Here is a 27,679-nt window from a genome sequence, read left to right as displayed (position 1 = left end):
TTTTTCAGTGTGAGTGCCTGGCGCTGCTGTGTCATAGTAAAACCAGGTTGGCAAGATCATTTGGGTGTTGGCTCCCTCGGATCAGTCCCGCCCCTCCGCTCTGCCACACAGTCCCAACACTCATATGTCAGCTCTTTACTGCAAAATCTTTACCACTAAACTGTTATATTTAATGATTTAATAATCTAATAAGGCTATATAATGCTAAGATTGCTTCGTTTTATAGAATAATTGCAATTGGGGATACGGTGGCTGAGTGGCTAACGTGCTAGTCCCGCGTTCCGCCGCGTTCGTGATAACGTGGGTTCGAATCCACCGCTACCACCTGGGATTTTTCATGTCACGGCGAGTGACCCAAGACTGAAGTCTTGCAGACAACCTATCGACCTGGACTCTAGAGGAACTGTTTATAGGAAATCAAGAATGAGCTCCGGGGGTCAGCATGAGCCCAAAATAGATGGCGCCGCTATAAACACTTGCTGCGCCAAGACAGGCTCGAGCCGCCCAACAGGCCCCTCAAGAGAGCCTGCCGGCGCTATAGGCTAAGACGTAAACAACAGCAAAAAAAAGAGTACAGTCGGGGCCGTTGTCACTTGAACACCTGAGCTGGGCTCTCATTTGAATTTTTCAAATCTTTTAAAATTTTTACTAATTCATCGTCCATGGCCACCTCACTCTCCCCCTCCCTGCCTTCCCCGCCCCTCCCCGTCACCGTCTTAACAGCCCCAAAATGTATCATGATGATAGAGTGAGGTCAGTCCCTGAGGACAGGTGATTCTCTCTCTCTCTCTCTCTCTCTCTCTCTCTCTCTCTCTCTCTCTCTGTTGCATTTTCCATCTTTATCACACACACACACATACACACACACACACACACACACACACACACACACACACGGAGGAGCCCGAAGGAGAAAAAAACAGTTTAACAGAGTAAGCCGAAGGGTTAAAGGTTGGGAAAAGGTCAAGAATGTTGGACGTGTCTCCAGGTCGATAGGGAATACGTGTAGAGTGCTGAACCAACTGCTCCAGATCATTGAAGAGAGCAAAGTTTTTGGCTATATATATATATATATATATATATATATATATATATATATATATATATATATATATATATATATATATATATATATATATATATATATATATATCCCGGGCTTCTCCGACTGGCTGAAGCCATTCTACCAGAATCCCAATGTGGCTTCCGCCCATTCAGAGGCACGATAGACATGCTATTCTGCGCACGCCAGCTGCAAGAGAAAAGCCAGGAACAGCAACAACCACTCATGTTTAGGCTGGGTTCACACGAGCCACTCTTTAGTGGCCAGTGGCCGCCACAAAATAATGGTCAAAATAGAACACACACATCTCTATGGGTGCATGCACACGTGACACTTTTGTGGTCGCCACAAAACAGTGGCGAGTTGTGGCGGGCGGAGCCATTTTCCCGACCACGCCACTGTGACCGGCGATAGATACCGTTGTTTCAAATGGCAGCGTGCACACGAGCCACTATCGGTGACCGCCACCCTTCTACCCGCCAATTTCCCTGTCTTGACACTGACCTTTATGAATTATAACTTTCATAATGATGTATAAGTATGACCTTCACGCATAACTTGTATTCAGGACATGATGAATAAGCTCTTACATGCTTTCAGAATTAATGTTTCATTTCGTTTCACAATTTTGCATATTCATAGATTCTGGTGTGGATTAACTACTGAATGTGGTAGTTTTATTTATTAGGAAGTAGAAAGTGGAAATGTTATGTAACAGAAAAGACTGCTGAGTAGTCAATAAATTACGTACATGTGACTTTATATTCTTCATGTTCAGCCTTACATTAAGATTACCGCAAGTCTCTCTTCTACGGGCACACTCTTCCTCGTGTTGATGTCCTACCGTGTTATGCGTGGACCAATTACTGTCATAAGATGATTTTAAAGCTGTCCTGTGACTTCCTGAAGTAATAAAAAAAATAAAAAAATATCAGGGTGCTCTTTTAGCTCTGTAAATGATGTGTGGAGTGCTAGACGCAGTAGTCTGTTGCTAACTATGGGGTGAACCCAGTACTTTCTTCTGCGCTTTTTGCCAAGAGAGCACAGACAGCTGCTACCTCTACGAAACCCATAACCCCACGTACTGACCTCATTAAGCTGGGGTCACACATACGCGGTTCAGCGATATGGTTCATTGCGGATTGAATTTTGGCGGTTCCGTGCGGAATATTACGGATAGTGGCGGATTATGGCGGACGGCTATACGTTTCATTGCGGATAGTTATCCGCGGTGAACCGTATCGCAGAACCGCGTGTGTGTGACCCCAGCTTAAAATTAGTTGCGGTTCATTGAGGATCATTGCGGATCAAATACGTTCAGTGCGGATCGATTACGCACAAAACGGATTTATTGCGTATCTCTTGCGGCGCCACTGCGTTTCGATTGCGGATGCTCAGCCGTGGCGGCACGCTGCGGTATTTTTGAACATTTCAAACCAACCGCAGCCCCTCCACGGTTCCGTGCGGAATGTTAAGGATAGTGGCGGATTATGGCGGATAGATATACTTTTCATTGCGGATAGCTATCCGCAATGAACCGTATCCCTGAACCGCGTATATGTGACTCGGCCCTTAATGGCCGCCACCGAGTGGCTAGTGTGCACACTGTGCAGGGTGCACCAACTCACCATTTTTCGTGGCGACCATTTTTTGCGGTGCCCACTTTTTGTGGCGGCCACTGACCATGTCTCGTGTGAACCCAGCCTAAATTTTTGTCTTTTCTGATATGTTTTCTGTTGCTGAGATGACACGATTGCCTTCAGTAAACCTTCCCTTTACAACGTGTAATGAACGTGTCGTTACCTAGGTCATCTGGTTATTAAGATGGTCAGTGCTGTCTTGCTGGCCCCACCCCCCGCCCCTGGACCCTCGGGATCTCCAGCACCGCCGTGAACGCCCCGGGGGAGCCGAGGCGCTCTGCATGCCGGGACTCCTGGGCCCTGAGCTCACCAGGGAGACCTTGGGCCCCCTGACGCTCCCCAGCCCCGCTGAGGCGAGGAGGGTTGGAGCAAGACTTGCCCCTTAACCCACCAGACGGGAGTATTAAGTTAATCGAAACCACCGTGAAGGCGCCGATCACGGAGTTTGTCGGATCCGGGATGGCAGAACGAAGAGCCGAAGGAACGTGACGGATCATCCTAAGAATGACCTTGGAATGGTTTTCGGGGCAGCATCCGTTCCCCTCTTATCCTTATTGCTTCCCATTTTGCTTATTTTGCAAATTCCTTTTTTCATTCTCTCTCTCTCTCTCTCTCTCTCTCTCTCTCTCTCTCTCTCTCTCTCTCTCTCTCTCTCTCTCTCTCTCTCTCAAGAGACGCCCTCAAGAAAGCCTACCGGCGCTGAAAAAAAAAAAAAGTCACGTCCACGATCTGACACCTGTCCGCACGCAACGCGCAAGATCACTGACCTTTATGCATTTTAACTGCTTAATGATGTATAAGTATGACCTTCACGCATAACTTGTGTTCAGGACATGATGAATAAGCTCTTACATGCTTTCAGAATTAATGTTTCATTTCGTTTCACCGTTTTGCATATTCATAGATTCTGGTGTGGATTAACTACTGAATGTGGTAGTTTTATTTATTAGGAAGTAGAAAGTGGAAATGTTATGTAACAGCAAAGACTGCTGAGTTGTCAATAAATTACGTACATCTAATGTGAGTTTATATTCTTCATGTTCAGCCTTACATTAAGATTACCGCAAGTCTCTCTTCTACTGGCACACACTTCCCCGTGTTGGTGTCCTGCCGTGTTATACGTGGACCAATTACTGTCATAAGATGATCAAAGCTGTCCTGTGACTTCCTGAAGTAGTCAAAAAACTTATCAGGGTGCTCTTTTAGTTCTGTAAATGATGTGTGGAATGCTAGACGCAGTATATAATCTGTTGCTAATTATGGGGTGAACCCAGTACTTTCTTCTGCGCTTTTTGCCAAGAGAGCACAGACAGCTGCTGCCTCTACGAGATCCATAACCCCACGTACTGAACTCATTAGTGGCCGCCACCGAGTGGCTCGTGTGCATGGTGCACCTACCCACCATTTTTCGTGGCGACCATTTTTTGTGGTGGCCACTTTTTGTGGAGGCCACTGACCACTAAAAAGTGTCTCGTGTGAACCCAACCTTACTCTCTGGGATCTCCGGAAGGCTTTTGACAAAATACCAAGACCCGTTGGCCAGACCGTTTCATATCGCTGGTCCGCTCTCTTCGTGATGGCATGGTGGGAAGAGTGCTTCAGCAGGGGGCCCTGTCAGAACCTTTCTCCATCTCCGGCGGCCTGAAACAAGGTTGTGTCCTTGCCCCAGCCCTCTCCTCACTATACGTTGCCGCCATGCTCGATGAGATCCCCAAAGAAGCCCCAGTGGGGTTTTCAACCTTGCCCAACTCCAAGCTAAGACGAGGACAACCACCACACGAGTCCACGAATTTCAATATGCTGATGACAATGCCACCCTAAGCCAGAACACAGAACATCTGCAACAAACAGCTAATCTGTACCAGGGTGCCTACCAGCGTTTTGGCATGCAGGTTAACACGGAAAAAAAATTACATCCTGGCACAGCTCTCACCAAAAAACGTGCATGCTCGCCAACATTTCTTATCAATTTCTGCAACATTCGCGGTCTTCGTTCTAATTTTCATTCTGTGGAACACCATCTCTCCTCCTCTAAACCTCACCTTCTCTTTCTCATCGAAACACAGGTCTCTGAGGCTACTGCCAGCATTCTCTACTCTGTTCCCTCCTACTATCTCTTATCCTAAATTTCAATCCAAAGCTGGATGTTGCGAATACGTGCGCAACGGCATCACTTGCTCTCGTGCCCACGACCTTGACTCTTCAGAATTCTCCACCATCTGGATAAGACTTCATTGTCATTCTAATACTAAATACATCTGTGCTGTTTATCTCTCACCAAACTCTACTAACTTTGTTAAATTCTTTGACTACTTGAACTCTAAAGTGGAGCACATCTTGACTCACTCTCCCTTCGCTAAAATCTCCATCTTGGGAGATTTCAATGTTAACCACCAGCTTTGGCTTTCATCCTCTTTTACTGACCAGCCTGGTGAACAAGCCTACAACTTTGCTCTTCTCAACGATCTAGAGCAGCTGGTTCAGCACCCTACACGTATTCCCGACCATCTTGGAGACCGGCCCAACATACTAGACCTCTTCCTTACCTCTAACCCTTCTGCTTACTCTGTCAAACTGTTCTCTCCGTTGGTCTCCTCCGATCACAATCTTATTTCTGTATCCTGTCCTATCGCTCCTGTACATCCTCTGGACCCACCGAAGAGGCGATGCTTCTGGCATTTTGCTTCAGCTCGGTGGGACGACCTGAGGATGTACTTTTCCGATTTCCCGTGGAATTACTACTCCTTCCAGGATAGAGACCCCTCTGTGTGTGCCCAGCGCATTACAGAGGTGATTGTCTCTGGAATGGAGGCATACATTCCACGTACTTTCTCTACTCCTCATGCTAAAAACCTTGATTTAATCACGCTTGTTCTCGTGCTATCAAAGATAGAGAGGCAGCTCACAAAAGATACCAGAGCCTTCGCACTCCTGCTAACCATGATCTTTACATTTCTGCCCGGAATCGTGCCAAATCTATTCTTCGACTTACCAAAGCATCTTTCTTCAATAGAAAATGTCAAAACCTTGCTTTTTCTAATTCTTCCCGTGACTTCTGGCACCTAGCCAAAAATATCTCCTCCAATTTCACTTCTTCATCTTTCCCTCCTTTCAACCCTGACGGCAGCACCGCCGTCTCATCTATCTCTAAGGCTGAACTCTTCTCTCAAACTTTCTGTAACAACTCTACTCTGGACGATTCTGGGCATATTCCTCCTACTCATCCCCCCTCTGACTCTTTTATGCCTGTTATTAAGATTCTTAAGAGTGATGTTTTCTATGCCCTCTCTGGCCTCAGCTCTCAGAGACCTCAGGACCTCAGGACCTGATGGAGTGCCTCCTATTGTCCTTAAAAACTGGAGATACGTCCAATATTCTTGACCTTTTCCCAACCTCTAACCCTTCGGCTTACTCTGTTAAACTGTTCTCTCTCTCTCTCTCTCTCTCTCTCTCTCTCTCTCTCTCTCTCTCTCTCTCTCTCTCTCTCTCTCTCTCTCTCTCTCTCTTATATATATTTATATATATATATATATATATATATATATATATATATATATATATATATATATATATATATATATATATATATATATATATATAGGCGTAAAGATCTTTAGGATGTAATGCATTCACATATACTCCCCATTACTGTCTCTATACTGTCTTTCAATAGGCTGCGAAATTGTTATTTTTTGGAAATCCTCACCACTGATGGTCAGATCAATTCTTTCCCAAGAGTCTAAAACATCTATATTATATTATGAAACGTATTTATTCAGTGTTCCAGGATCTTTCATTTATAGTAATTACAAAAAAAATTCAGTTGCAAAAATTCTTATAAGTTCAATGTTATTTCTTTGGATTCGAAAATTGAAACCTGTAACCACACATTTTCATTAAAGGGAAAAGAGATCCATTCTAGAATAGTCTTTTTGGGTCGTTAACGCGCACCGTTTCGTCAATCCTAGCTGATCTAACAAAGGCTAAGTGCAGACCGTCCCTTTAGTCGTATAAATAATCCTTGAGTTGCGGATTCTAACATCGAATTCATTGCAAATAGTCTTCAGTCGGTTATTAGAGCTAAAAGCCTTGGCATCCAGCATCCTTGAAAATATCTATGAAATTATACTGTTCGGTGATTGTCTCGTGCTGCAAAATGTAAACACTGCGGATCAGCGGGGCAATATTTTGTTCTCTAGACTTAGTTTCATGTGTTGCTTCATCTGCCACATGCGACAGACAAATGAACGACCTTTAGTGAAGTCGATGTAAGAGTTACTGGGTCACGATTAATGCTCCTATAGAGCCATATTGGGTATATCTAAGGGAAATATGATACAGGAGAGGTTCTTTCTGTGCGTGGTGTCAGGTGATGAAGTGTCATAATAGTGGCCTCAACGCGATAGTTAAGGAGCCTAAGCTTCGCTAGCACACTAGAGTCTCGGCGCCCTCGTCAGGGGTGTGCATTAACGTGTTTTTGGCAACCTGCTCTCACACGGCGTGTTCGATTTCGTGGATAATATATGAAAGCCTAAACACAGATACTAGCTGTCAGTACCAGCATTATGCAGGCAGCACTGACGAACACCGTCAATTATATAGCTATAGTTGCTTTTGAGTTTCAAATTATTAATACTGTCGCAGACAAATGTATGCTCTCCATAGAGGGCAGAGCCAAGTGTATTTAATATTTATAATCAGATACCAAACAAATCAACAAAACAAGTGTTTGCAACAATAACGAATCTATCAAACTCTTATTTCCAACAGTAATGAATATTTTTGACTCAAAGTAAGCAGTTTTCGTCACTGCTGACTGCATAATATTAATATTGAAAACTATTTCTTGTGCGTGGGTTCTCAATATATCCACGAAATCGGACGCGCCGTGTGACAGCAGACGGACAGAGCAGGACTCAGGCTCAGTGACGATGGTACATCACGTGTGCTGCCAGTTACGGTTACGGCAATACATTGCACTGACAGCAAGTGATGCAGTACAAAATAAACTGAAGGTCTTAATTACTGTACCGTCTGTAGAAACCTGACGTGTTATTAGGAACTAACGTCAATGGACATGAACTTATGACAGGCATGTCGCCTAAGGTCAAGTCAGGGACAAAAAAAAAGAAATAGTGGAGACAAAGGAGACACAGAGTTCTAGTCCTTCTTCACGAGTCTTTCCACTGGCGTGAATAATATGATATGGAAAACTGAAATAAAATGGTCCACAAGGTTACCTAATAGAGCAGTGTAGTGGATTTAAACAGTGGAAATATGAATTTATTAACATAAAGTGTAGAGTTGGCCATCAAGCGTAGAAATAATTATGGTAGTACAGCTGGAAGGGGCGAGATTAGGGTGGTGGGAGGAGTGATTTGAAACCCAAAGAAAACAGGGAGCGTAACTCGTGACTGTAACCCCTCAGCTGCGGGAACCTCGTGAATGTCTGGCCATTTCAAAGCGGTGGCTGAGTGGTAGCGTGCTGGGCCCACATTCACCGCGTGATGGACGACGCGAGTTCGAATCCCCACGCTACCACCTCGGATTTTTTAGTCACCGCCGAGTGGCTTAAAACTACCCACATGCTGGTCTCTAGAGGAAACCGTCCAAGTGAATCAAGGACGAGTTCCGGGGGGCAGCATGAGCCAAGAGAAGATGGCGCCACTATAAACACTTGTCTGCGCCATGACGGGCTGGGGCCGACTACTATCCAGGCCCCTCAAGCAAGCCTACCGGCGCTATAGGCGTAGACGTAAAAAAAAAAAAAAAAAAAAATTCAACGGATTGGTTTCTTGTATTTGCAGACGGCAATTATTTTTTCAATAAAACCGTGAATCCAATCGGTCATTTTAGTCATAAATTAAAAACGCTAGCTAGACATAACAGGTAGAACGACTCGGCGCTAGCTGTCATAAAGGGAAAGGAAAGAGATTAGCAAGGAAATGAGATCCTCTTGGCTGTCCTGCCGCCCGGCCAGCTGGAGGGTGTTCTGGGAGTCTGTAGTGGTGTACCAGTGTGCTTGTTTGTCTATTATTATTGTTATTATTATTGTTATTATTATTATCATTATTATTATTATTTATTATATTTTTTTTGTGTGTGTATGTGTGTCTGAAAAGTCTCTCTCTCTCTCTCTCTCTCTCTCTCTCTCTCTCTCTCTCTCTCTCTCTCTCTCTCTCTCTCTCTCTCTCTCTCTCTCTCTCACACACACACACACACACACACACACACACACACACGTACACACCCACCCACACACACACAAAGTAACAACGTAAAGGTGTATAAGGTCCATTGAAAATAAGAGAGAGAGAGAGAGAGAGAGAGAGAGAGAGAGAGAGAGAGAGAGAGAGGTGGAGTAGGAAAAAGATTAGAATGAGAAAGAGGGGGGAGGAGAAGGAGGAGGAATACATAGGAATACATAGGAAGAACAGACACCAGAAGACCTGACGGTCTATGGCGAGGGTGTCTGTTTACTACCGCTACTACTAGTGATCTACGTGAGGTAGGACAGGATAGAATAGATGAAGGCTCCTCCCCACCCACCTCTCCCTCCGGCAACGTACCGGCAGGAAATAGAAGAGAACACCATGTGCCTTTAAGGAAGAAAGGGACATGGAAATTTTACAGTAAAGAGAGAAATAAGAGGAAATTACTACCCTTAACTTACGCTACTGGTGACCTAAGCTGTGGGGGAAATTATTAAGTCGTCAGGTTGGCGCCGTGCTGCAGTGTGCCTGAAACATTCGAAAAGGGTCAGTAAAATCTTATAACCCTGAAGTACTTATCCAATGAAGACTTGAAGCTATTGATACTCTGTGCGCTAACTACTGACGGTGGGAGTCTATTCCAGTGATCGACGACTCTATTATTGAAATAACTTCTGCGCGCCAATGTGTTACATCTGGTTCCCTTTAACTTCATACCGTTGCTGCGTGTTATTGTGTTGGGGTCTCTGAAATAGATTTTCTGGGTTAATGTTTTCGAATATATTAAGGATTTTGAACACTTCGATTAAGTCCCATCTTACCCTTCGCTTTTTTAAGGAAAACATATGTAAACGCTTTAAACGCTCGTCATACGGCAAGTTACGGTGCGCTTGAATTTTTGGGTTGCACGTCTCTGTATCTTTTCTAGCAAAATTTGATCTTTGATATAATTCGGTGACCAGAACTGGACGGCGTATTCTAGATGTGGTCTTACAAATGCTGAATATAATCTCTTCATAAGTTCGGGTGATTTATAATCAAAGTTTCTTGAGATTAGTCCTAACATCATATTGGGTTTTTTATTCGCCGCAGTACACTCTCCACAAAAAGTTCTCGAACACCTGGGCACGATGGATATGAAAATGAATCGATCGTGGCTGGTCGCCTCGGAATGGTTGGTACCCCTGATTGTGATGACGCATCTGAATCCATTACTGTATATGATACGTTTCGATCCTGTGTTGATTTGATGGTCGCAGTAAGTCATAGGTACTCACGTTAGTCTCCGCGGAGACCCCACAAGACCGGCGCAAAGTCATTATTATCCTTCACACCGAAGGCCTCAGTTATCGCCAAACAGCGCGGCGGATTGATGTGTCCGTCTCTACAATATCACTGTGGGCCAGCAGGCATGTGGAAACAGGCTCCACTAGTGACACGCCTCGAAGCCTCGAAGCAGACTTAACAGTAAAATCGGCGCAGCGGTGCATACACTCATTATTATATAAACACCTCCCATCCTCATACATGTTAACCTAACCAAGCCATCGCAGTATGTGGTTTACGTAATAATTTCGGCAGATATTTTAATTTTACAAACTTTTACTGCCAATTATACTCAAACTACCACCTGGAATTATCATTCCCTCATTTGAATAGGAAACTGACTGATCGTCCTCAAGCGGAAAGGGTTACAAAATTATCTTATTCGCTCGGTGGTACTAAATTAACAGCAGAATGACGTAAATATACAGACGAAAAAAACGCCCTTGGGACGAGGAGTTATCGCCACAATCACTGATTATACTACGGTAACTTAACATATGGGTAGGCGCTGGCCGAGTGGTTAGAGTGCGGGCCCCGCATTTACCACGACGCTGTTTCGAATCCGCCGCTACCACCTGGGATTTTTCAGTCACCGCCGTGTGGCGTAAGACTACCCACATGCCGAAGACCACCCATAAACCCGGACTCTAGAGGAAACCGTCCAAGGGAATACACAACGATCTCCGGGGGGCAGCATGAGCCAAGAAAAGCCTCCTTGGTAGAAACGGGCACCACAAGTGATACGCCTCGAAGCCTCGAAGCAGACTTTACAGTGTAATGTTCGCAGGGGTGCACACACAGGTTATTGAATAAATACCTCCCTCTCATATATCATACACTTAACCAAGCTCTCGCAGTATGTGGTTTACTTTTAATTTTGGTAGACATTTTAATTTCATATGCATTTACTGCCAAATATACTTATAAACTACCACCTGAAAGTATCATTCCCTCACTTGAATAGGACTGTGACGTCACCCACGGCATTTAAACTGACTGATAGTTCTGAAGCGGAATGGGTTACAGAACTATATTACTCACTCGGTGGTACTAAATTAGCACCAGAATGACGTAACTCTACAGACGAAAAAACACCCTTGTGACGAGGAATTATCGCCGCAACCAATGATTGTACTACGTTTACGTAAGACATTGAATTCATCGAGATCAAGCGACAAGGCTTATCAGTACTGAGCCATTGGCAACTCCCTCCCTCACACAGAGCATGTGTACACAGGGCCAACACCCGTTCTACACAGGGAGAGCTGTCTCAAAACTCTTCGTCCGTGTATCTCAGAATGCATGATGCATAAAGCGTTCGAAAACTTTGTGTGGAGAGTGTACATTCATCGCTCATTTTGAGTGTTACTGGTAATTACACCAAGATCTTTTTCTTGTTTTACTTCGCTGAGCTCATGTCCTTGAATCTGATATTTAAAGTTAGGGCTCTTTTCAGGAGGAGGAGGAGGAGGAGGAGGCCTCTGACTGATCTGTTGTATCTTACCTGCCATCGGCATAGGTCGAGTTAAGTTGCCAGGTGTCTCCTTAATAATAAGTTTTGTCAAAAATTGCCAAAACACCTCAGCTGATTTGATGTGTTTAGCAGAGCTGCGCCTGCAAGCAGGCGAGTCCCATGCTAAAGGATCTAGGGCTGGGCATGAGCGAGGAAACCACGTCTCCCGATTGGTGGAGCGTTGCTTCGCTCCTCTCCTTCCGTTGGCAAATATAAACAAATAATCTTGAAAACTTCACTAAGCTATCTTTACCTAACGTAATCTACCTAACGGGGGCATTCGCCGCCTCTACCAACATAACGGGGGGCTTCGCCCGATCGACCCACATAACTAAACTAGCCCAACCTAACTTAACGTAGCCTACCTAACGGGGGGCCTCGCCCCGTCAACCCCCCTAACGAAGCTCCCCTCGCCCCCCTAACTAACGCAACCTAACTTCACGTAACCTACATAACGGGCTCCTTGAGGAAGGCGCCAGCGCAAGGGAGGGGAGGGACAACGCTCCACCAATCACGACACGTGGCTTCCTCGCGCATGCGCAGTCCTGAATACTTTCGCATGGGATTCGCCTGCTGACAGCCGCTTCCGTTTAGTAGCGGTTCAACAATCCCCCTGCTGGGTCCTTCGCCGAGCTCGACCTGCCATCTGGTGGCCCTGGGGGAACTACAAAAAAAGATTATGCACGCGGCGTACGTCCAAATATTTTTTTTTACTAGTCTTCGCTAATATTTAGAAATCATATATTTTTCTCATAGCTACGGTAGAGAGACACGACTTACTTCTATTATCTAAGAAACGGAGAAATGCAAAAAATAGGAAAATATAATACATTTTTCTCCCACATAAACAATCGCCACATTCTATGTGCTGTTCATTTAAGGTTCCATATAGTAAATGTAATATTATAAGATACTAAAGATGTATGTATTATGATTAAATTAAAACAAAAATTAAATACGTTTAATACTTGCTGCCGGCGGCGTACGATATGTTTAGCAGCAGTGTAATCAACCTCCCGCGCTCTGATTGGAGAGACAGAGGAGTGCATCGCGTTGAGGCAGCCGCGTGCCAGACGGAGGAATGTTCAGTGGCAAAATTTTCAACACTTCCTTCCACCACTTCTATAAGATTGTGAAAGCACGACTATGCCGGACATGTTTGACTTCTCTTTTCTTGCATGAGGAAAATATTTATCCACGAGGCCGCACTGATGCATGCGTATTAACCACGGGATGGAGTGTCGTAGGATATGTCGATGAAATGCTGTTATATTGCCAACAATGTTCAATATAACGACATGAATAATGTACAGCACTCAGATTTTTTAGTGTAAACATGATAGTGACCATTACAGTTCTGATATTTTGCTGGTTTGGTACAGAAAAATGTCAATTAACCCGGTAGCTGCGGGGGTCATGTTTCTTAGGTTAGGTTAGGTTAGGTTAAAGGCCCCATCTAAGCAAAATAATGAGACAGAAACATTCACACAAACCATTTCATAATATGTATGAACGTATTTGTGATCAGTTTATGCATCATCTATTTTGGGAGGTTTATATCATGGCAGAAATTTGGCCCGTCGCTGCTACCGGGTTCAGCATCGCTGGACCCCACCTCGCCCCAGGTTTGGCTCCGGCAGAGGCTCCAGTAGGGACACCACATCACGGTTGCCATATTATCGTACTCAGAGCCGCGTATTTATCTGTTTCCGGCCCATAACTGTTGCCAAGAAACACCAATAATTAACCATTTAAACGATAATCATATATAATGGCAGTTATTTGGGTGATGAAAGCAGCTTTGGGATCGGAAATCGGCAGACATAAGAGGCAAAATACGACAATCTGGCAACGTTGCACTACATGGCAGGTCGAGCTCACGGAAGGACCCAATTCGGATGTTCTGCAGCCCGCGGGTTAAAGACACCTATTCTTTATATAAATAACTGCAGATAATACCACGCTAAACGACTTTACACGACGCGAAACGAATTTATTGAACAAGACCCAGAGGTTGACACACAACGAAAATCAGAATCGAAACCTCATATTAAACTTATCAGCTTATTGGTACATTGCAGGCTGAGAGAGAGAGAGAGAGAGAGAGAGAGAGAGAGAGAGAGAGAGAGGGAGATAGGCATATTTAACCCGGTAGCAGCGAGGATCATGTTTCTTAAAGGCCCCTCTAAGCGATAAAAATGAGAAAACATCATCACTCACGCAAAACATTTCACAATATATATCAAAGTATTTGTGATCAGTTTCTGCATCATCTATTTTGGGGGGTTAAAATCGCGGCACAAATTTGGCCCGTCGCTGCTACACGGTAAAGCCACAAATTTGGCCCGTCGCTGTTACACGGTAAAGCCATAAATTTGGCCCGTCGCTGCTACCGGGTGTGGGGAATTGCATTATTATTTAATTCACGTATGCTTTACTTCTCCGCAGATAAACCCGAAACCCCTCAGCGAATGTGGGACCCTGAAAAAGGCGTCCAGTCATTTCTTGGTCTAGGAATGATGGCCTCGAACTTCGGAAACATGACGGTGTTGAATCAGACTGGGCAACTGGGTTCCACTACTTACCTCCACTGCCATGTTCGCAATTTGGCCAACAAACAGGTATGTCACATTAATTGTCCCGTCCGCTGCGATTGGCACGGATTTCGCCTTCACTGGTAGCCTGGTAAAATATGCTCCCAGGTCTTTCTCTCCCTCTGTGGTGGGTAGTGGAGTGTTTCCCATGTGGTATTGATATGATTTACCCTCCCAAGATGCATGACTTCACATTTTCCTTCACTAAATTGGAGCAGCCACTTTTTGTTCCACTCCTGTAGCTTGGTGATGTCTTCTTGTAGGAAATCCGCATCCAAGGGGTTAATAGGTGTTTATAACTCTAGGGTCGGTAATATGAAACACTTTCGCTTCTCACATCAACTATTTCAAAGGTCAAAGAGGGGGTCAGTGGGGTTCTAATGAGTGTTTCTTTAGGTTCACGGTACAGAAGAAGGGCCAGACTACCACCAGGGTCATAAAACTACTTCTGGAAATGCTCCAAACTCCTATGAAAGCCTTGTCAAATATGTGAACTTAGGCAACGAAGTGTTTAGTAATACGGCCCTGGGACTTTTTGGGTTACAGATAATTGGAGTTATATTTTTGTACTGTAAAGAAAAGAGGAAAAACTGAGATAATTTATACCAGCAGCTGAGGAAAAGAATATAGCGAATGTCAGGGTATATGTTGAATGAACGGAAAGGAATCGTTGTTGCGTGCCTAGTTAAGCCCCGTTCACACTGTGCCGACTCTGGGCCACGACAACCCAGCGACTTTTCCATTTGACAAGTTGGTTCCCACGCTCCAAGAAGGGGGGGAGGTTTTATTGGGGTCTTGGTGTCTTGCCGACTGTCTGGGACATTCGGCCAACTAGTTGCCAGCATGCGCTAACCCTCACGACTCCAAACTCCCGTCCCGACGTCGGCGCAGCATTCGGCGACAGTCTCAAGACCTCTTTCAAGACATGCCCGACCCTTTCACATCAACACCCAAGACCTCGTGTACCCTAGAGTCGTGGGTAGTCGTGGCCCAGAGTCGGCACAGTGTGAACGGGGCTTTACGAATCCGCTAGCCCAGGTTCTAATCCCGCCCCTGGCAGTCGGCGTGCTCACCCAGGTCTTCATCATCCATTTCGGGCTGGTCGATATATGGGTGCCTGAAAAAAACTGGGGAAGGTAAACTGTGGTAACCCGGATGGCACACTGGCCCTGTGTCTCGTGGTTATGGATTATTCCTACCACAGGCTCAAAGGTCAATGGGACGGAAATGAGCACCGCGGTCACGCGCAGCTATAGCATATACGCCTAACTTAACCTAGGGTATAATAATTTATCTTTCTAAGCCTTCATTTTTTTTTTTAAATCATGATAATTTTCAAATTGTTATGACGGAAACTATGTTAACCCATCTGCTGCGATTGGCACGGATTTGGCGTTCAGTGGTAGCCCGGTAACATAAACACATATACCCCCAGGTCTTTCTCTGCCTCTGTGGTGGATAGTGGAGTGTTTCCCATGTGGTATTGGTGTGCTGGATATCCCTTCACTGGTAGCCTGGTAACATATAGTCCCAGGTCTTTCTCTGCCTCTGTGGTGGATAGTGGAGTGTTTCCCATGTGGTATTGGTGTGCTGGATATCCTCTCCCAAGGCGCAGGACTTTACATTTTTCTTCACTGAATAATTATTGTAGCAGCCACTTTTTGTCCCATTCCTGTAGCTTGGTGATGTCTGACTGTTGTAAATCCGCAGTCAAGGGGTTGAAATAAAAAAATCCACAATATCAAAACTGATCTTCAGCCAAATGGGACTAGTATCTATATTGTTTTTTTGTTTTTTTTGTCGAGGGTTTTGATAATAAACGTAAAACCTAAAGAAAAACACTGCGCATGTGATGGGATTGTATTGACGAATTTCATGATTTTATTGATTAGCTTTAGGACCTTAACCCCTTGACTGCGAATTTCCTACAAGAAGAGTAAACCATCTTACACGAATGGAACAAAATGTGGCTGCTACAAGTCAATGAAGAAAAATATAAAGTCATGCACCTTGGGAGGGGATATCCAGCATACCAATACCACATGGGAAACACGCCAATATCCACCACAGAGGCAGAGAAAGACCTGGGACTATACGTATGTTACCAGGCTACCAGTGAAGGGTTATCCAGCACACCAATACCACATGGGAAACACTCCACTATCCACCACAGAGGCAGAGAAAGACCTAGGACTATACGTATGTTACCAGGCTACCAGTGAAGGCGAAATCCGTGTCAATCGCAGCAGACGGGTTAAAGCTTAAAAAAATTAGTCTTATGCCAGACCCTAAATCATTATAGTACATACATTTTTGTTTACATTATATGCATCTCTCGGATTTATTTCCCACGTTCCAACGAGATAATACATTTTCTCTAATGATTTGTTGATCCATATTCACATGTACGACGGTAAAATCTTGGGATATTCCTAGATAGTAAAAATGTCCGAGATTAGAATCTTAAATTAGTCTAACAAAGAAAACAACCTATCCTAACCTTATGTAATCTAACCAAAACGGAAGAAGTAGATTGAAATTCGGACATATTAAACGACGTGACAGTGCTATATATAGTAGTGCTATATGTAGTAGGAGGCGGTGACTGAGTCGACAGAGTGACGGTGCCGCGTTCAGGAGGACGCGAGTTCAATCCCCGCCCGGTGCCACCACGCTGGGATTTTTCAGCCGCCGCCGAGTGGCTTAAAACTACCCACATGCTGTCCAGAAGACCACCTATCAACCCGGACTCTAGATTCTAGGATTAGAGATGAGCTCCGGGAGGGCAGCATAAGCCAATGCAAGATGGCGCCACTATAAACACTCGCCTATGCCAGAACGGGCTGGGCCGACCATCAGGCCCCACCGGGAAGAAGCCTACCGGCGCAATAGACCGCGACGTAAAAAAAAAAAATTCTATTGGTTACCGATGATAGGTGAGGTCAGCAGGATTACTCGGCGTCCATCTTGATACAATAACTTCATATATCTTGAGGCTGTGATGTAATATTCCTGTAAAACGAAATTTACACACATTTACAGAAGGTATTGCCTATAGCATCGGTAGGCTATCCTCAGGCTTCTTCGACGACCTCAGCCCGTTCGTGGCGCAGGCGAATTTTATTTATAGTAGCTGCCGTGGTATGACACTCTCTTATCCCATGCTGTAACCCGGTGATCCTCTTCACCCGTCCGCTGCGATTGGTACGGATTTCGCCTTCCCTGGTAGCCTGGTTACATATAGTCCCAGGTCTTTCTCTGCCTCTGTGGTGGATAGTGGAGTGTTTCCCATGTGGTATTGGTGTGCTGGATATCCCCTCCTATGGTGCAGGACTTTACATTTTCTTCATTGAATTGTAACAGCTACTTTTTGCTCCATTCCAGTAGCTTGGTGAGGTCTGACTGTAGGATATCCGCATTCAAGGAGTTAACTAGTCACTGATGTTAGGGTTGATCGGCTACGGCAGCTACAATAGATAAAATTCGCCTGCACCACCAACGGGCTGAGGTCGTCAAAGTGATCCCTGAAGAAAGCCTACCAGGGTCATGGGCAGGACCTTAAAAGAAAAAAAAAAAAAAACTGAAAAGCGTGATAATTGTTGCAGTCGTAGTGACCCCTTTTCCCTTTCCAGAGAGGGACAACCAGCACCGTCTTCCAGTCAGGACGAATGTTACCAAACTGTTATATGCCAGTCAAAACCGCATGAAACCGCGGATCATGGCCTCATCTCCAGCTTTGAACAACTCCCTCTTTGTGTTGTATACACCTGGTGCCTTTTCACTCCTCAATCATGCCAAAGACTCTCTGAATGCCAGCAGCTGAAAGATGTCCACTTGAAGGGTTCGTCATATACAGCTACATAAATTTCTCACCCCACCGATCCCTCTGAAAATCCATGTCTGACATGAGGCAGCCAGCAACTGTTCGGATAGCCCTCATGCGAGATGGACGCTAGAGCAGTGTTTTTCTTAAGGTTCGGTAAGCAGGTCGGAGGTCATTCGCATTGTGTACAGTGGTCCTGAGTCTCAGCAAGCCTGGCACCGCGACTCCTCAATATTCACCAGCATTTACCTCGATGCAAAACCACTTCTAGATATCGAGCGGTTTCCAATGCACGCCTTCGCAGTTTGTAGGGTTTCACGATTGAGGGTACCGTATCCCACTGGTCAACAGGGTCATCACGGGTATCGAGCATATTAAACCGATATTAGACTGTCACAACATACCTGTGAGCACATGCCAGCTCTTTGAGTGTTTCGAGATGGAACACAGTATTGTTATATTACGTTTCGAGATTCTTCTTGGCCAGACATGAAGCTTGAGTATTGCAACAACGAGACGATGGCCAGTTCCAAAATTACTCATCACTTCGGAAAAGCCTACACATCTGGAGGATCCTCCAATGAATACTAACAAGGATATGATCGATCATGCGTCTCCTTTGCTACCCCTCCGGCATTGCTATGAGTCTAGCGGTGCAACTCTGGTCGCTGGTATCAAAAACCTGCACTTCAACCTTCTTCAGGAGGTAATAATTGTTGATGTTCCTGGTACCATAATCATGGGGACTAACACATAACTTATAGCCAACTCTGCCCTTGCCAGTAGTAGTAATGAGGTTGCCCAGTGCATTGAGAGTCCCTAGAGGAGACACTAGTCTAATGCGGTGTCGTCAGTATTATCCACTTGCAATGACTTGGACTCTTTTAACCCCTGGACTGCGAATTTCCTACCAGAAGACCTCACCAAGCAACAGAAATGGAACAAAAAGTGTCTGCTACAATTCAGTGAAGAAAAATGTGAAGTCATGCATCTTAGGAGGGGATATCCAGCACACCAATACCACATGGGAAACACTCCACTATCCACCACAGAGGCAGAGAAAGACCTGGGAGTGTATGTTACCAGGCTACCAGTGAAGGCCAAATCCGTGCCAATCGCAGCGGATGGGTTAAGTGAGTTTGAATCAAGACAGTTTTTCTGATCGAATTTGACACTAATTTTAGACACTCCACATGTCTTCAGTGTAGTGAGCATAACAATAATTTATTTTCTTCTTTGATCCACTGAGCTTCTCCCATACTGTAAAAAACAAAACAAAACAAATAAGAGTAAGTCAGAAGAAGAGCTGGAGATCATTGGGACAGACATTCATCCTGTAATGTTTGAATTTCCGCGTCTGCTGGTAGGTATAATTATGTTGATGTTAACGGGTGATTATCACTTGCCAAATACGTTGTCCTTTCATGAATAGTTGTTTTGATTTTGGGAATGGCAATCCTTTGACTATCAATCATTTTATTATGTGTGGGTTTATCCTTTAAATACGATGTATCTAATAGATATTAAAGCGTCGGTAAAAATGTCGCAAGATCAGCCTTTTTGAGCAAGAATTGTATCGTTTAGAACTTAGTGATAACGTACACAACTCTAATTAACCGTGTAGCAGCCTAGCAGCGACGGGCCAAATTTGTGGCTTTACCGTGTAGCAGCAACGGGCCAAATTTTTGCCGTGATATAAACCCCCCAAAATAGATGATGCATAAACTGATCACAAATGCGTTGATATATATTATGAACTGGCTTGCGTGAGTGATGATTTTTCTCATTTTTCTCGCTTAGAGGGGCCTTTAAGGAACATGATCCCCGCAGCTACCGGGTTAAAAGCTGATCATTGTGTATCGAATAATAAATTCTTAAATAATAAATCCGTATATCTATTTTCGTAGGAAATATACATCATGCATCAGCGTATTTAACTTGCATTCTCTAGAAAGGCGAAGGGTGCGTGGAGACATGATCGAGGTTTATCAATGGATGAAGGGCTTTAACCCTTTCAGTGCTCCGGACCACGATCGTGGCTTTCAGGGAAATGCCTCCTGACCACGATCGTGGTCCCATATTTGACGAGCCACAGAATTAAATTGCGCGCCTCCTGGCTGCTGCTTGTGGTCAGCTGACACTCTCCCATCCTCGCTCGGCTCATGGGACGCGTCACTAGTTGTGTGGTTAGGAAAATATAGTCACAATGGCAATCACACCGTAAGTTATCAAATGCCCATTTTTTCACAATTATTATTATTTCCAGACGTCGCTAGCGGCATTTATTTACTGAAATAACATAAGTAATGATAAAATCTTGTTGTTAGAGAGCAGATATGCCAGATATAATTCATTTATTGGTAGTATAATGCGTATTTCGTATATTACCATATATGGGCATGTGTATCCTAGCTCATGACTTCCTCTCGCTATTGTTTACATAAAACATTACAAGGTAACCGCACTGAAACAAAGGAGGAGGATTGTATGGGACCCTCAGTCCGTGTCTGTCATGAAAGATGTGTGATTCTCGACCCTCCACCTCTCGTGGCCCCCTCCCTCCCCAGCCGCCTGCTACGCCCGCAGTGCGGCGTAAAAGGCCCACAATTGTTAGCACACCAGATGCTATTGCCATGATTACAGCATCTGGAGATGAATACTCAGATGAGGAGGAAAATATTGATGAGATAGCACCTGATGTGTCCAGCACTGAAAGTGAAAACTCATATTCTGAGGCAGACACCGAGTCATCTGATGCTTCGTATCAGCCTCCCAGCCCACCACCACTGCCTCCTCCTCGTCCTCCTCCTCCTCCTCCCACACGTGATGCGCAGCGTGCTAGACGACGCCTCCTGCCTGCCCTCCGCCGCACGCGACAACAGCCTGCATTTACATGGACAGATGGTGATGATTTTATTCCAAATGTGTATGATTTTGATAATGCATCAAGCGGAATTTCTGACGCTAGTGGCATCACAGATGACTCCACTATCCTAGATTTTTTCAAGCTGTTTGTGGACGATGCTGTCATAGATCTGATTGTTTGTGAAACTAATAAGTATTTTGTATATTGTGGTGGTTTCACAAACTTGTCACCCTTCTCAAGAGCTAGGAGGTGGAAAGACACAACTTCCCAAGAAATGCATGTATTTCTGGCTCTCACGCTGCTGATGCCCCTTGTGAAAAAGCATGCTATTCGTGACTATTGGAAGAAAGACAGCATGACCTTCCTTCCTGTCTTTCCAAGATATATGTCACGGATAGGTATCAGCTCTTACTGCAATTCATTCATTTTGCTGACAACACCTCACAGGACAAGAGTGATTCACTTTGCAAAATTCGAGAACTCTTCACAATGATGAATGTGAACTTCACCAAATATTTTACTCCCTTTCAGAAACTTGTGATTGATGAGAGCCTGGTACTTTTTAGAGGCAGGCTTTCATTTAGACAGTACATATAAAGTAAGGCTCACCGTTTTGGGATAAAATTATTTGTGGTGTGTGATTGTGAGACAGGTGTTGTGATGAAAATTCTTGTCTACACAGGAGCAACCACAGACAATATATCCCCAAACGACCCCCTGGGAATGTCAGGTGCAGTAGTGAGGACGCTCCTGGATAATTATCTGAACAAGAACCACCTGCTTTACACTGACAGGTGGTACACCAGTCCCATCCTTTGCAAGTTTCTTCATGACAATGGGACTGGTTCTTGTGGCACAGTGGGCCCAAACAGGAAGGGCATGCCAAAATTTCTCGACATTGCCCGAGGTACATGTGCTCGTCAAAAAACAGAAGACATGTTAGCCATAAAGTGGAAGGACAAGCGTGATGTTCACCTTCTGACTACATTCCATAAGGGTGAGCTACAAGATACAGGAAAAATTGACCCTAAGACCAAAGACCCTGTCATCAAGCCTGATGTTGTGAAAGATTACACATTGAACATGAGACTGATAGATAAAGCTGACATGCAAATAGGAAATGTGGAATGTCTAAGGAAATCTGTGAAGTGGTATAAAAAACTCTTCTTTCACTTGACTGACATCTCAGTGCTGAATGCCTACAACTTCTACCTGATGAAAACTGGTGAAAGGATGCCCCTGAAAGATTTCGTGCATGAACTGGTGTACCAAATGCTAGAAAAATATGGGACATCTACATCAGCCTATCATGGACGCCCAGCTTCTGATCTTGGACACAGACCAGATCGTCTGGAGTGTAGGGAGTATATGTCCAGGCATTACTTGATCGCGATACCTCCGACTGCCACAGGAAAGAAAGGTATCCTTCAGTGCTTCGTATGCACTAACACAAAGCGTCGTCGCAAAGCAAGAGTGCGTACAAAGTGGAAGTGTGCAGAATGTGACGTACCGTTGTGTGTAGGTGGATGCATGAGGGATTACCACTCCCTCTCTGTCTATTAGTTGGTAGACAGGCAAGAGACTAATTCTTTTTACCTGTGCTAAAGGTACTACACTGAAATTCAGCAGTGATGAGCAGTTCTTTTTGTTCTGTTTTATTGAAAAGAAAGCAAGTATTTATGTTGGTTTTGATACATTTAGTGAAAACTACATTCATTTTATATCTTGTTCTCAAAAAAAAAAAAAAAAAAAACATTTTGTTGTGTTCTATTGCGAAGGAAGCCAGTATTTTATGTTGAATTTGATAATAATAGTGTGTACATCAAGAAAACACTCTGAAAACATATTTTATATTATTTGTGTGAATATAATGTATACAAAAGTGTGATAAATAATTACCCTAGTACATTCGTGAGCAGCTCTGAGCAATTGCAGTTCAAATCAGGCAAAAAATTCTGTGTAATTTAGTGAGAACACCTGCACAACTTGCGGCGGAAAATAATCACCCGCTAAGATGGCAATACTCAACAACGCACAACGTACCACCAGGAAACCAACTTCCCCTCGTTATTGCACCACTTTCCAGGGTGAGTAGAGACCTTAATTTTTTTACAGTAGATGCGTAACACTCTATTATGCATGAGAATAATGATTTTTTCCATATTTGCAAGACCCGATTTTTCGGCCAAAAATGCGTCTCAAAGGTATGACCCAAAAACCTATATGCGACCTGAAAGGGTTAATAAGGGGGATATTCATAAGGTTTTGTTGGTAAGCGAACCGGGTAGGACACGAAGTAATGGGTTTAAACTGGATAAATTCAGATTCAACAGGGACATAGGCAAAAATTGGTTAATTAACAAAGTGGTGGATGAATGGAATAGGCTTAGCAGTCACGTAGTGAGTGCCAATACAATTGTCACATTCAAAAATAGATTAGATAAATTCATGGACAGCGATATTAGGTGGGGTTAGATACACGGGAGCTTAGGTTCAAAGGAGCTGCCTTGTACAGACCTACCGGCCTCTGCAGACTCCTACGTTCTTATGTTCTTATGTTCTATGATTTATGCCCACAGGTTTCATGGATCAGGCGACGTGACTATCACATCCTCACCTCAGGCCTGCACACCTACAGTTTGGACGAGCGCTTCAGTATTGTCCGCTCAGAGGATGGTGTCGACTGGGCCCTGCAGATCAGGTTCCTACAAAAGCATGACGAGGGAACCTATGAATGTCAGGTAATAAAGTATGAAAGGAATGCCCTGTTATTTCGTACACATAACGGATGCTTCATATTTTTAGACAATATATTCTCTTATGCTTGTAACTGACTTAAGCATAGTAAACACAAGGATTCTAGGTATGATCTATTTATTTCATTTTTAGACAATATATTCTCTTATGCTTGTAACTGACTTAAGCATAGTAAACACAAGGATTCTAGGTATGATCTATTTATTTCATATTTAGACTAGAGAGTGACGTCGTAAGTGTGAGATTGGAACTGGTTACCAACGGTTTATAAAGTGTAAATCCCTTTAAAAGAAGGCGTTCGACAAAGTTCCACATACAAGACTGCTATGGAAACTAGAAAATAAAGGAGGATTGAAAGGGAAAATGAAGAATTGGATGGAAAGCTACCTTAGAGGAAGGGAGATGAGAACAGTGGTTAAGGACATAAAATCGGATTGGAGAACTATAGAAAGCGGAGTGCCTCAGGGATCGGTATCGGCACCAATATTTTCCTAGTATATATTAATGACATGCCAGAGGGAGTTAACAGTTATGTGAGCCTGTTTGCAGACGATGCACAGCTGCTAAGACATATAAGAAACAATAAAGATAGCGAAATTCTGCAAGAAGATCTAAACAAGATTTGGAAATGGAGTATGGCATGGGAGATGAAATACAATGTGAAGAAATGTCATGTTATGGAAATGGGAAAAAGTGAAGCAAGACCAAAATGGACATAAAATGGGAGATGGTGAAACATTAAAGAAAGTACACGAAGAGAGAGATCTGGGAGTAATAATGCAGGATAATAACCAGCCAGAGAGTCATATGAATCGGATATTCGGTGATACGTATAACATGGTGAGAAATATAGGAATAGCATTCCACTACATTAATAAGGATATGATGAAAAAATTAATTACCACTATGATCAGACCAAAATTGGAATATGCGGGGGCAGTGTGGTCTCCCCATAAGAAACACATAAATAAACTAGAAAGAATACAAAGGATGGCAACAAAAATGGTTCCAGAGCTGGAGGGATTAACATATGAGGAAAGACTTAAGGAAATGGACTTACTAACACTAGAACAAAGAAGAGAAAGGGGAGACCTAATACATATATATAAATTTTTGAACAAAATAGATGAAGTAGACAACGGAGAGTTACTACTAACAGAAGGAATTACCAACAGGAACACAAGAGGACATAGTAAAAAATTGAGGAAGGGAAGATGCTTGAGAGACATAAAGAAATATAGCTTCCCGCAAAGAAATATCGAGGTTTGGAACAGACTAAGTGAGAATGTAGTATCGGCGAGAAGTGTGCAAAGCTTTAAGGAAAAGTTGGATAAATGTAGATACGGAGACGGGACCACACGAGCGTACAGCCCAGGCCCTCTAAAACTACAATTGGATAAATACAACTAGGTAAATACACACACACACACAAAAAAAAAAAAAAAAAAAAAATCAATACTAATATGCAAACATTTTTTTTTTCATTTCTAATAAGCAAGGAATGTGTTGCTCGGTATGTAATATCACACTAAAATTTTCCTGTTTCTTCTTCACCAGGTGTCGACGCCAACGGGGCGTTACGGGTACCTTCTGCACCTGTATGTGGTGGTGCCAGAGGCTGTCATCAAGGGCCCGGCAGAGCTACACCTGCAGCATGGATCCACATTCTCTCTTGTCTGTAACATTCAAGGCGTAAGTGTCATTGATACAAATTGATGCAGTTTTCTTCTTTTCTCACCTCACATAATTATGAAGTAATGCTGAATGTATTATATAGTTATTTTAGTTGAAACATACATACTTATATATATATATATATATATATATATATATATATATATATATATATATATATATATACACACACACACATAATGTCTGGTGTGGGGGGGGATGGAGAGAACGCGAAATGTTGCCCGCTTATTTTTGCAGTAGTTGTGGAAAAGCCCTCCCGACACCCATCAAGTATCCGGAGTCTTTGATATATATATATATATATATATATATATATATATATATATATATATATATATATATATATATATATATATATATATATATATATATACTTTTATTATTCACTCATTATCCTTACCTCTTATCCCATTTCATGATCCCTGTTACTTATATTAGACATTAGTTCTGAATAGCTATCTGTAATACATTACTCACTCATAAGTCCACGAAGAATTGATAAAAGAGATGGTGCTATTTTTCTAAAAATGTGAGGAAACAAGTGTTGTAGGTGGACTTCCTGAAGTGGAGAGAGAGAGAGAGAGAGAGAGAGAGAGAGAGAGAGAGAGAGAGAGAGAGAGAGAGAGAGAGAGAGTAGAAATATTAGCCTAATTCATCTCCGGACATCGATTTCTTTGGCGGCGACGACATATATATATATATATATATATATATATATATATATATATATATATATATATATATATATATATATATATATATATATATATATATATATACTTTTTATTATTCACTTATGATCCTTACCTCCTATCCCATTTCATGCCCTGTTACTTATATTATACAGCAGTTCTGTCTATATTTTTTTATAGTCTGTTTCAGTCCGTCTGTCCACCAACAAGCGGAAAGTTTGATGGATGTGTCACCTGCGCATTTCTAGTTCGTGTATGCGTGAAAATCAACTGTTGTGATAGACATTCAAGCTTATTTTTCAATATATTTAATATTTATGTGTACATTCATAAAACAACTCAGTCGTTTGCATCGATAATCTAACACACAAGCACGCGAAAAGACAAGATTGTATCAAATAACATAGTCACATCATGCTCGAACGATCTGTGGTTTTTCAAATTCTTTGATTGATAGCTCATTTCATGTATATTAAAAGACACCTGGCTCTGCAAGTGCAAATAAAGGGTATCTTAATAATTTACTGCATGTAAAAATAACGATTAATAACATAACATGAAAGAGTATAACTGTTGAATGCGATGCTAGGCTATTTCGAATATTAGGGTACCCAAGTTATTTACATGAAGCACGTCAAAATTCCTTATGTATAGACACTTGCAGAGTCGTATGTCACTTTATTTATGTAGCCTGTACCTGAGTGGCTTTGAAAAGCAGAAACTGAGCGGGCAGAAGAGATGTTAGTGTCATGTTTTAGCGGTGCTTAAGATTTTTTGTATATGTTATTGATACTAACACGAACTGAAATGAAAATGTGACTTCATGGGTCCATGTGCATTACTAGTGGAGGGCTACATGCAAAATATGGTGAGGCTTGGAAAAACTATAAAGTCAGGACGCCTTAACTTTGTTTTGAGAGTTTGCCCGCCTAATATTTAGGTGGTTCCCCCGACACGCGTCAAGGATACGGAGTCTAGGATATATATATATATATATATATATATATATATATATATATATATATATATATATATATATATATATATATATTCATAACGGCCTGATCACGAGTTGGACTTGCAATCGCCAGCAAGTATACCGTGGCTACCGATAGAGCAAGGCTTATTAGTCGATATCTGGGTATTGCTGGAACCTCACACGCCACACACCATATACCCCTTGCTAAAGGGGGGGCAGTAACCACCCCTAGTCAGCGGAAATAAAACGGCCTTATGGGGGTTCGAACCTCTGCCTGCCACGCCGCGAAGCCTGTGAGCAATCGGAGCGGTGTGTAATTCACCTCTTGGTCTGCTGCGGGTCTCTCTCCAGACAGCCAGCTGTTCCCATACAGAGGAGCACAGAGCTCGTAGTACCGATCTTTGGGTAGGGCTGAGACCACTCACACACAACACACCGCGACAACGAGGTCACAACTTGCCTGACGTCGCGTACCTACTCACTGCTGGGTGAACAGGGGCTACACGTGAAAGAAGATAA

The 27,679-nt window shown here is 43.3% G+C and overlaps 1 protein-coding gene across 1 annotated transcript in view; it reads left to right on the top strand.

Moving 5' to 3' along the window:
• LOC127002430 (zwei Ig domain protein zig-8-like) overlaps positions 1–27,679 on the top strand; it is a 60,510-nt gene that overhangs the window by 17,204 nt on the left and 15,627 nt on the right. The window contains exons 4-6 of the mRNA XM_050868345.1: positions 14,203–14,375; positions 23,617–23,778; positions 25,352–25,486. Of these exons, the coding sequence (XP_050724302.1) occupies positions 14,203–14,375; positions 23,617–23,778; positions 25,352–25,486 (470 nt within the window). The remainder of the gene's footprint in view (positions 1–14,202; positions 14,376–23,616; positions 23,779–25,351; positions 25,487–27,679) is intronic.

Source organism: Eriocheir sinensis, chromosome 23 (assembly GCF_024679095.1).
Source record: "Eriocheir sinensis breed Jianghai 21 chromosome 23, ASM2467909v1, whole genome shotgun sequence".
NCBI lineage: Eukaryota > Metazoa > Arthropoda > Malacostraca > Decapoda > Varunidae > Eriocheir > Eriocheir sinensis.
This window is presented reverse-complemented; position numbering and strand designations above follow the sequence as displayed.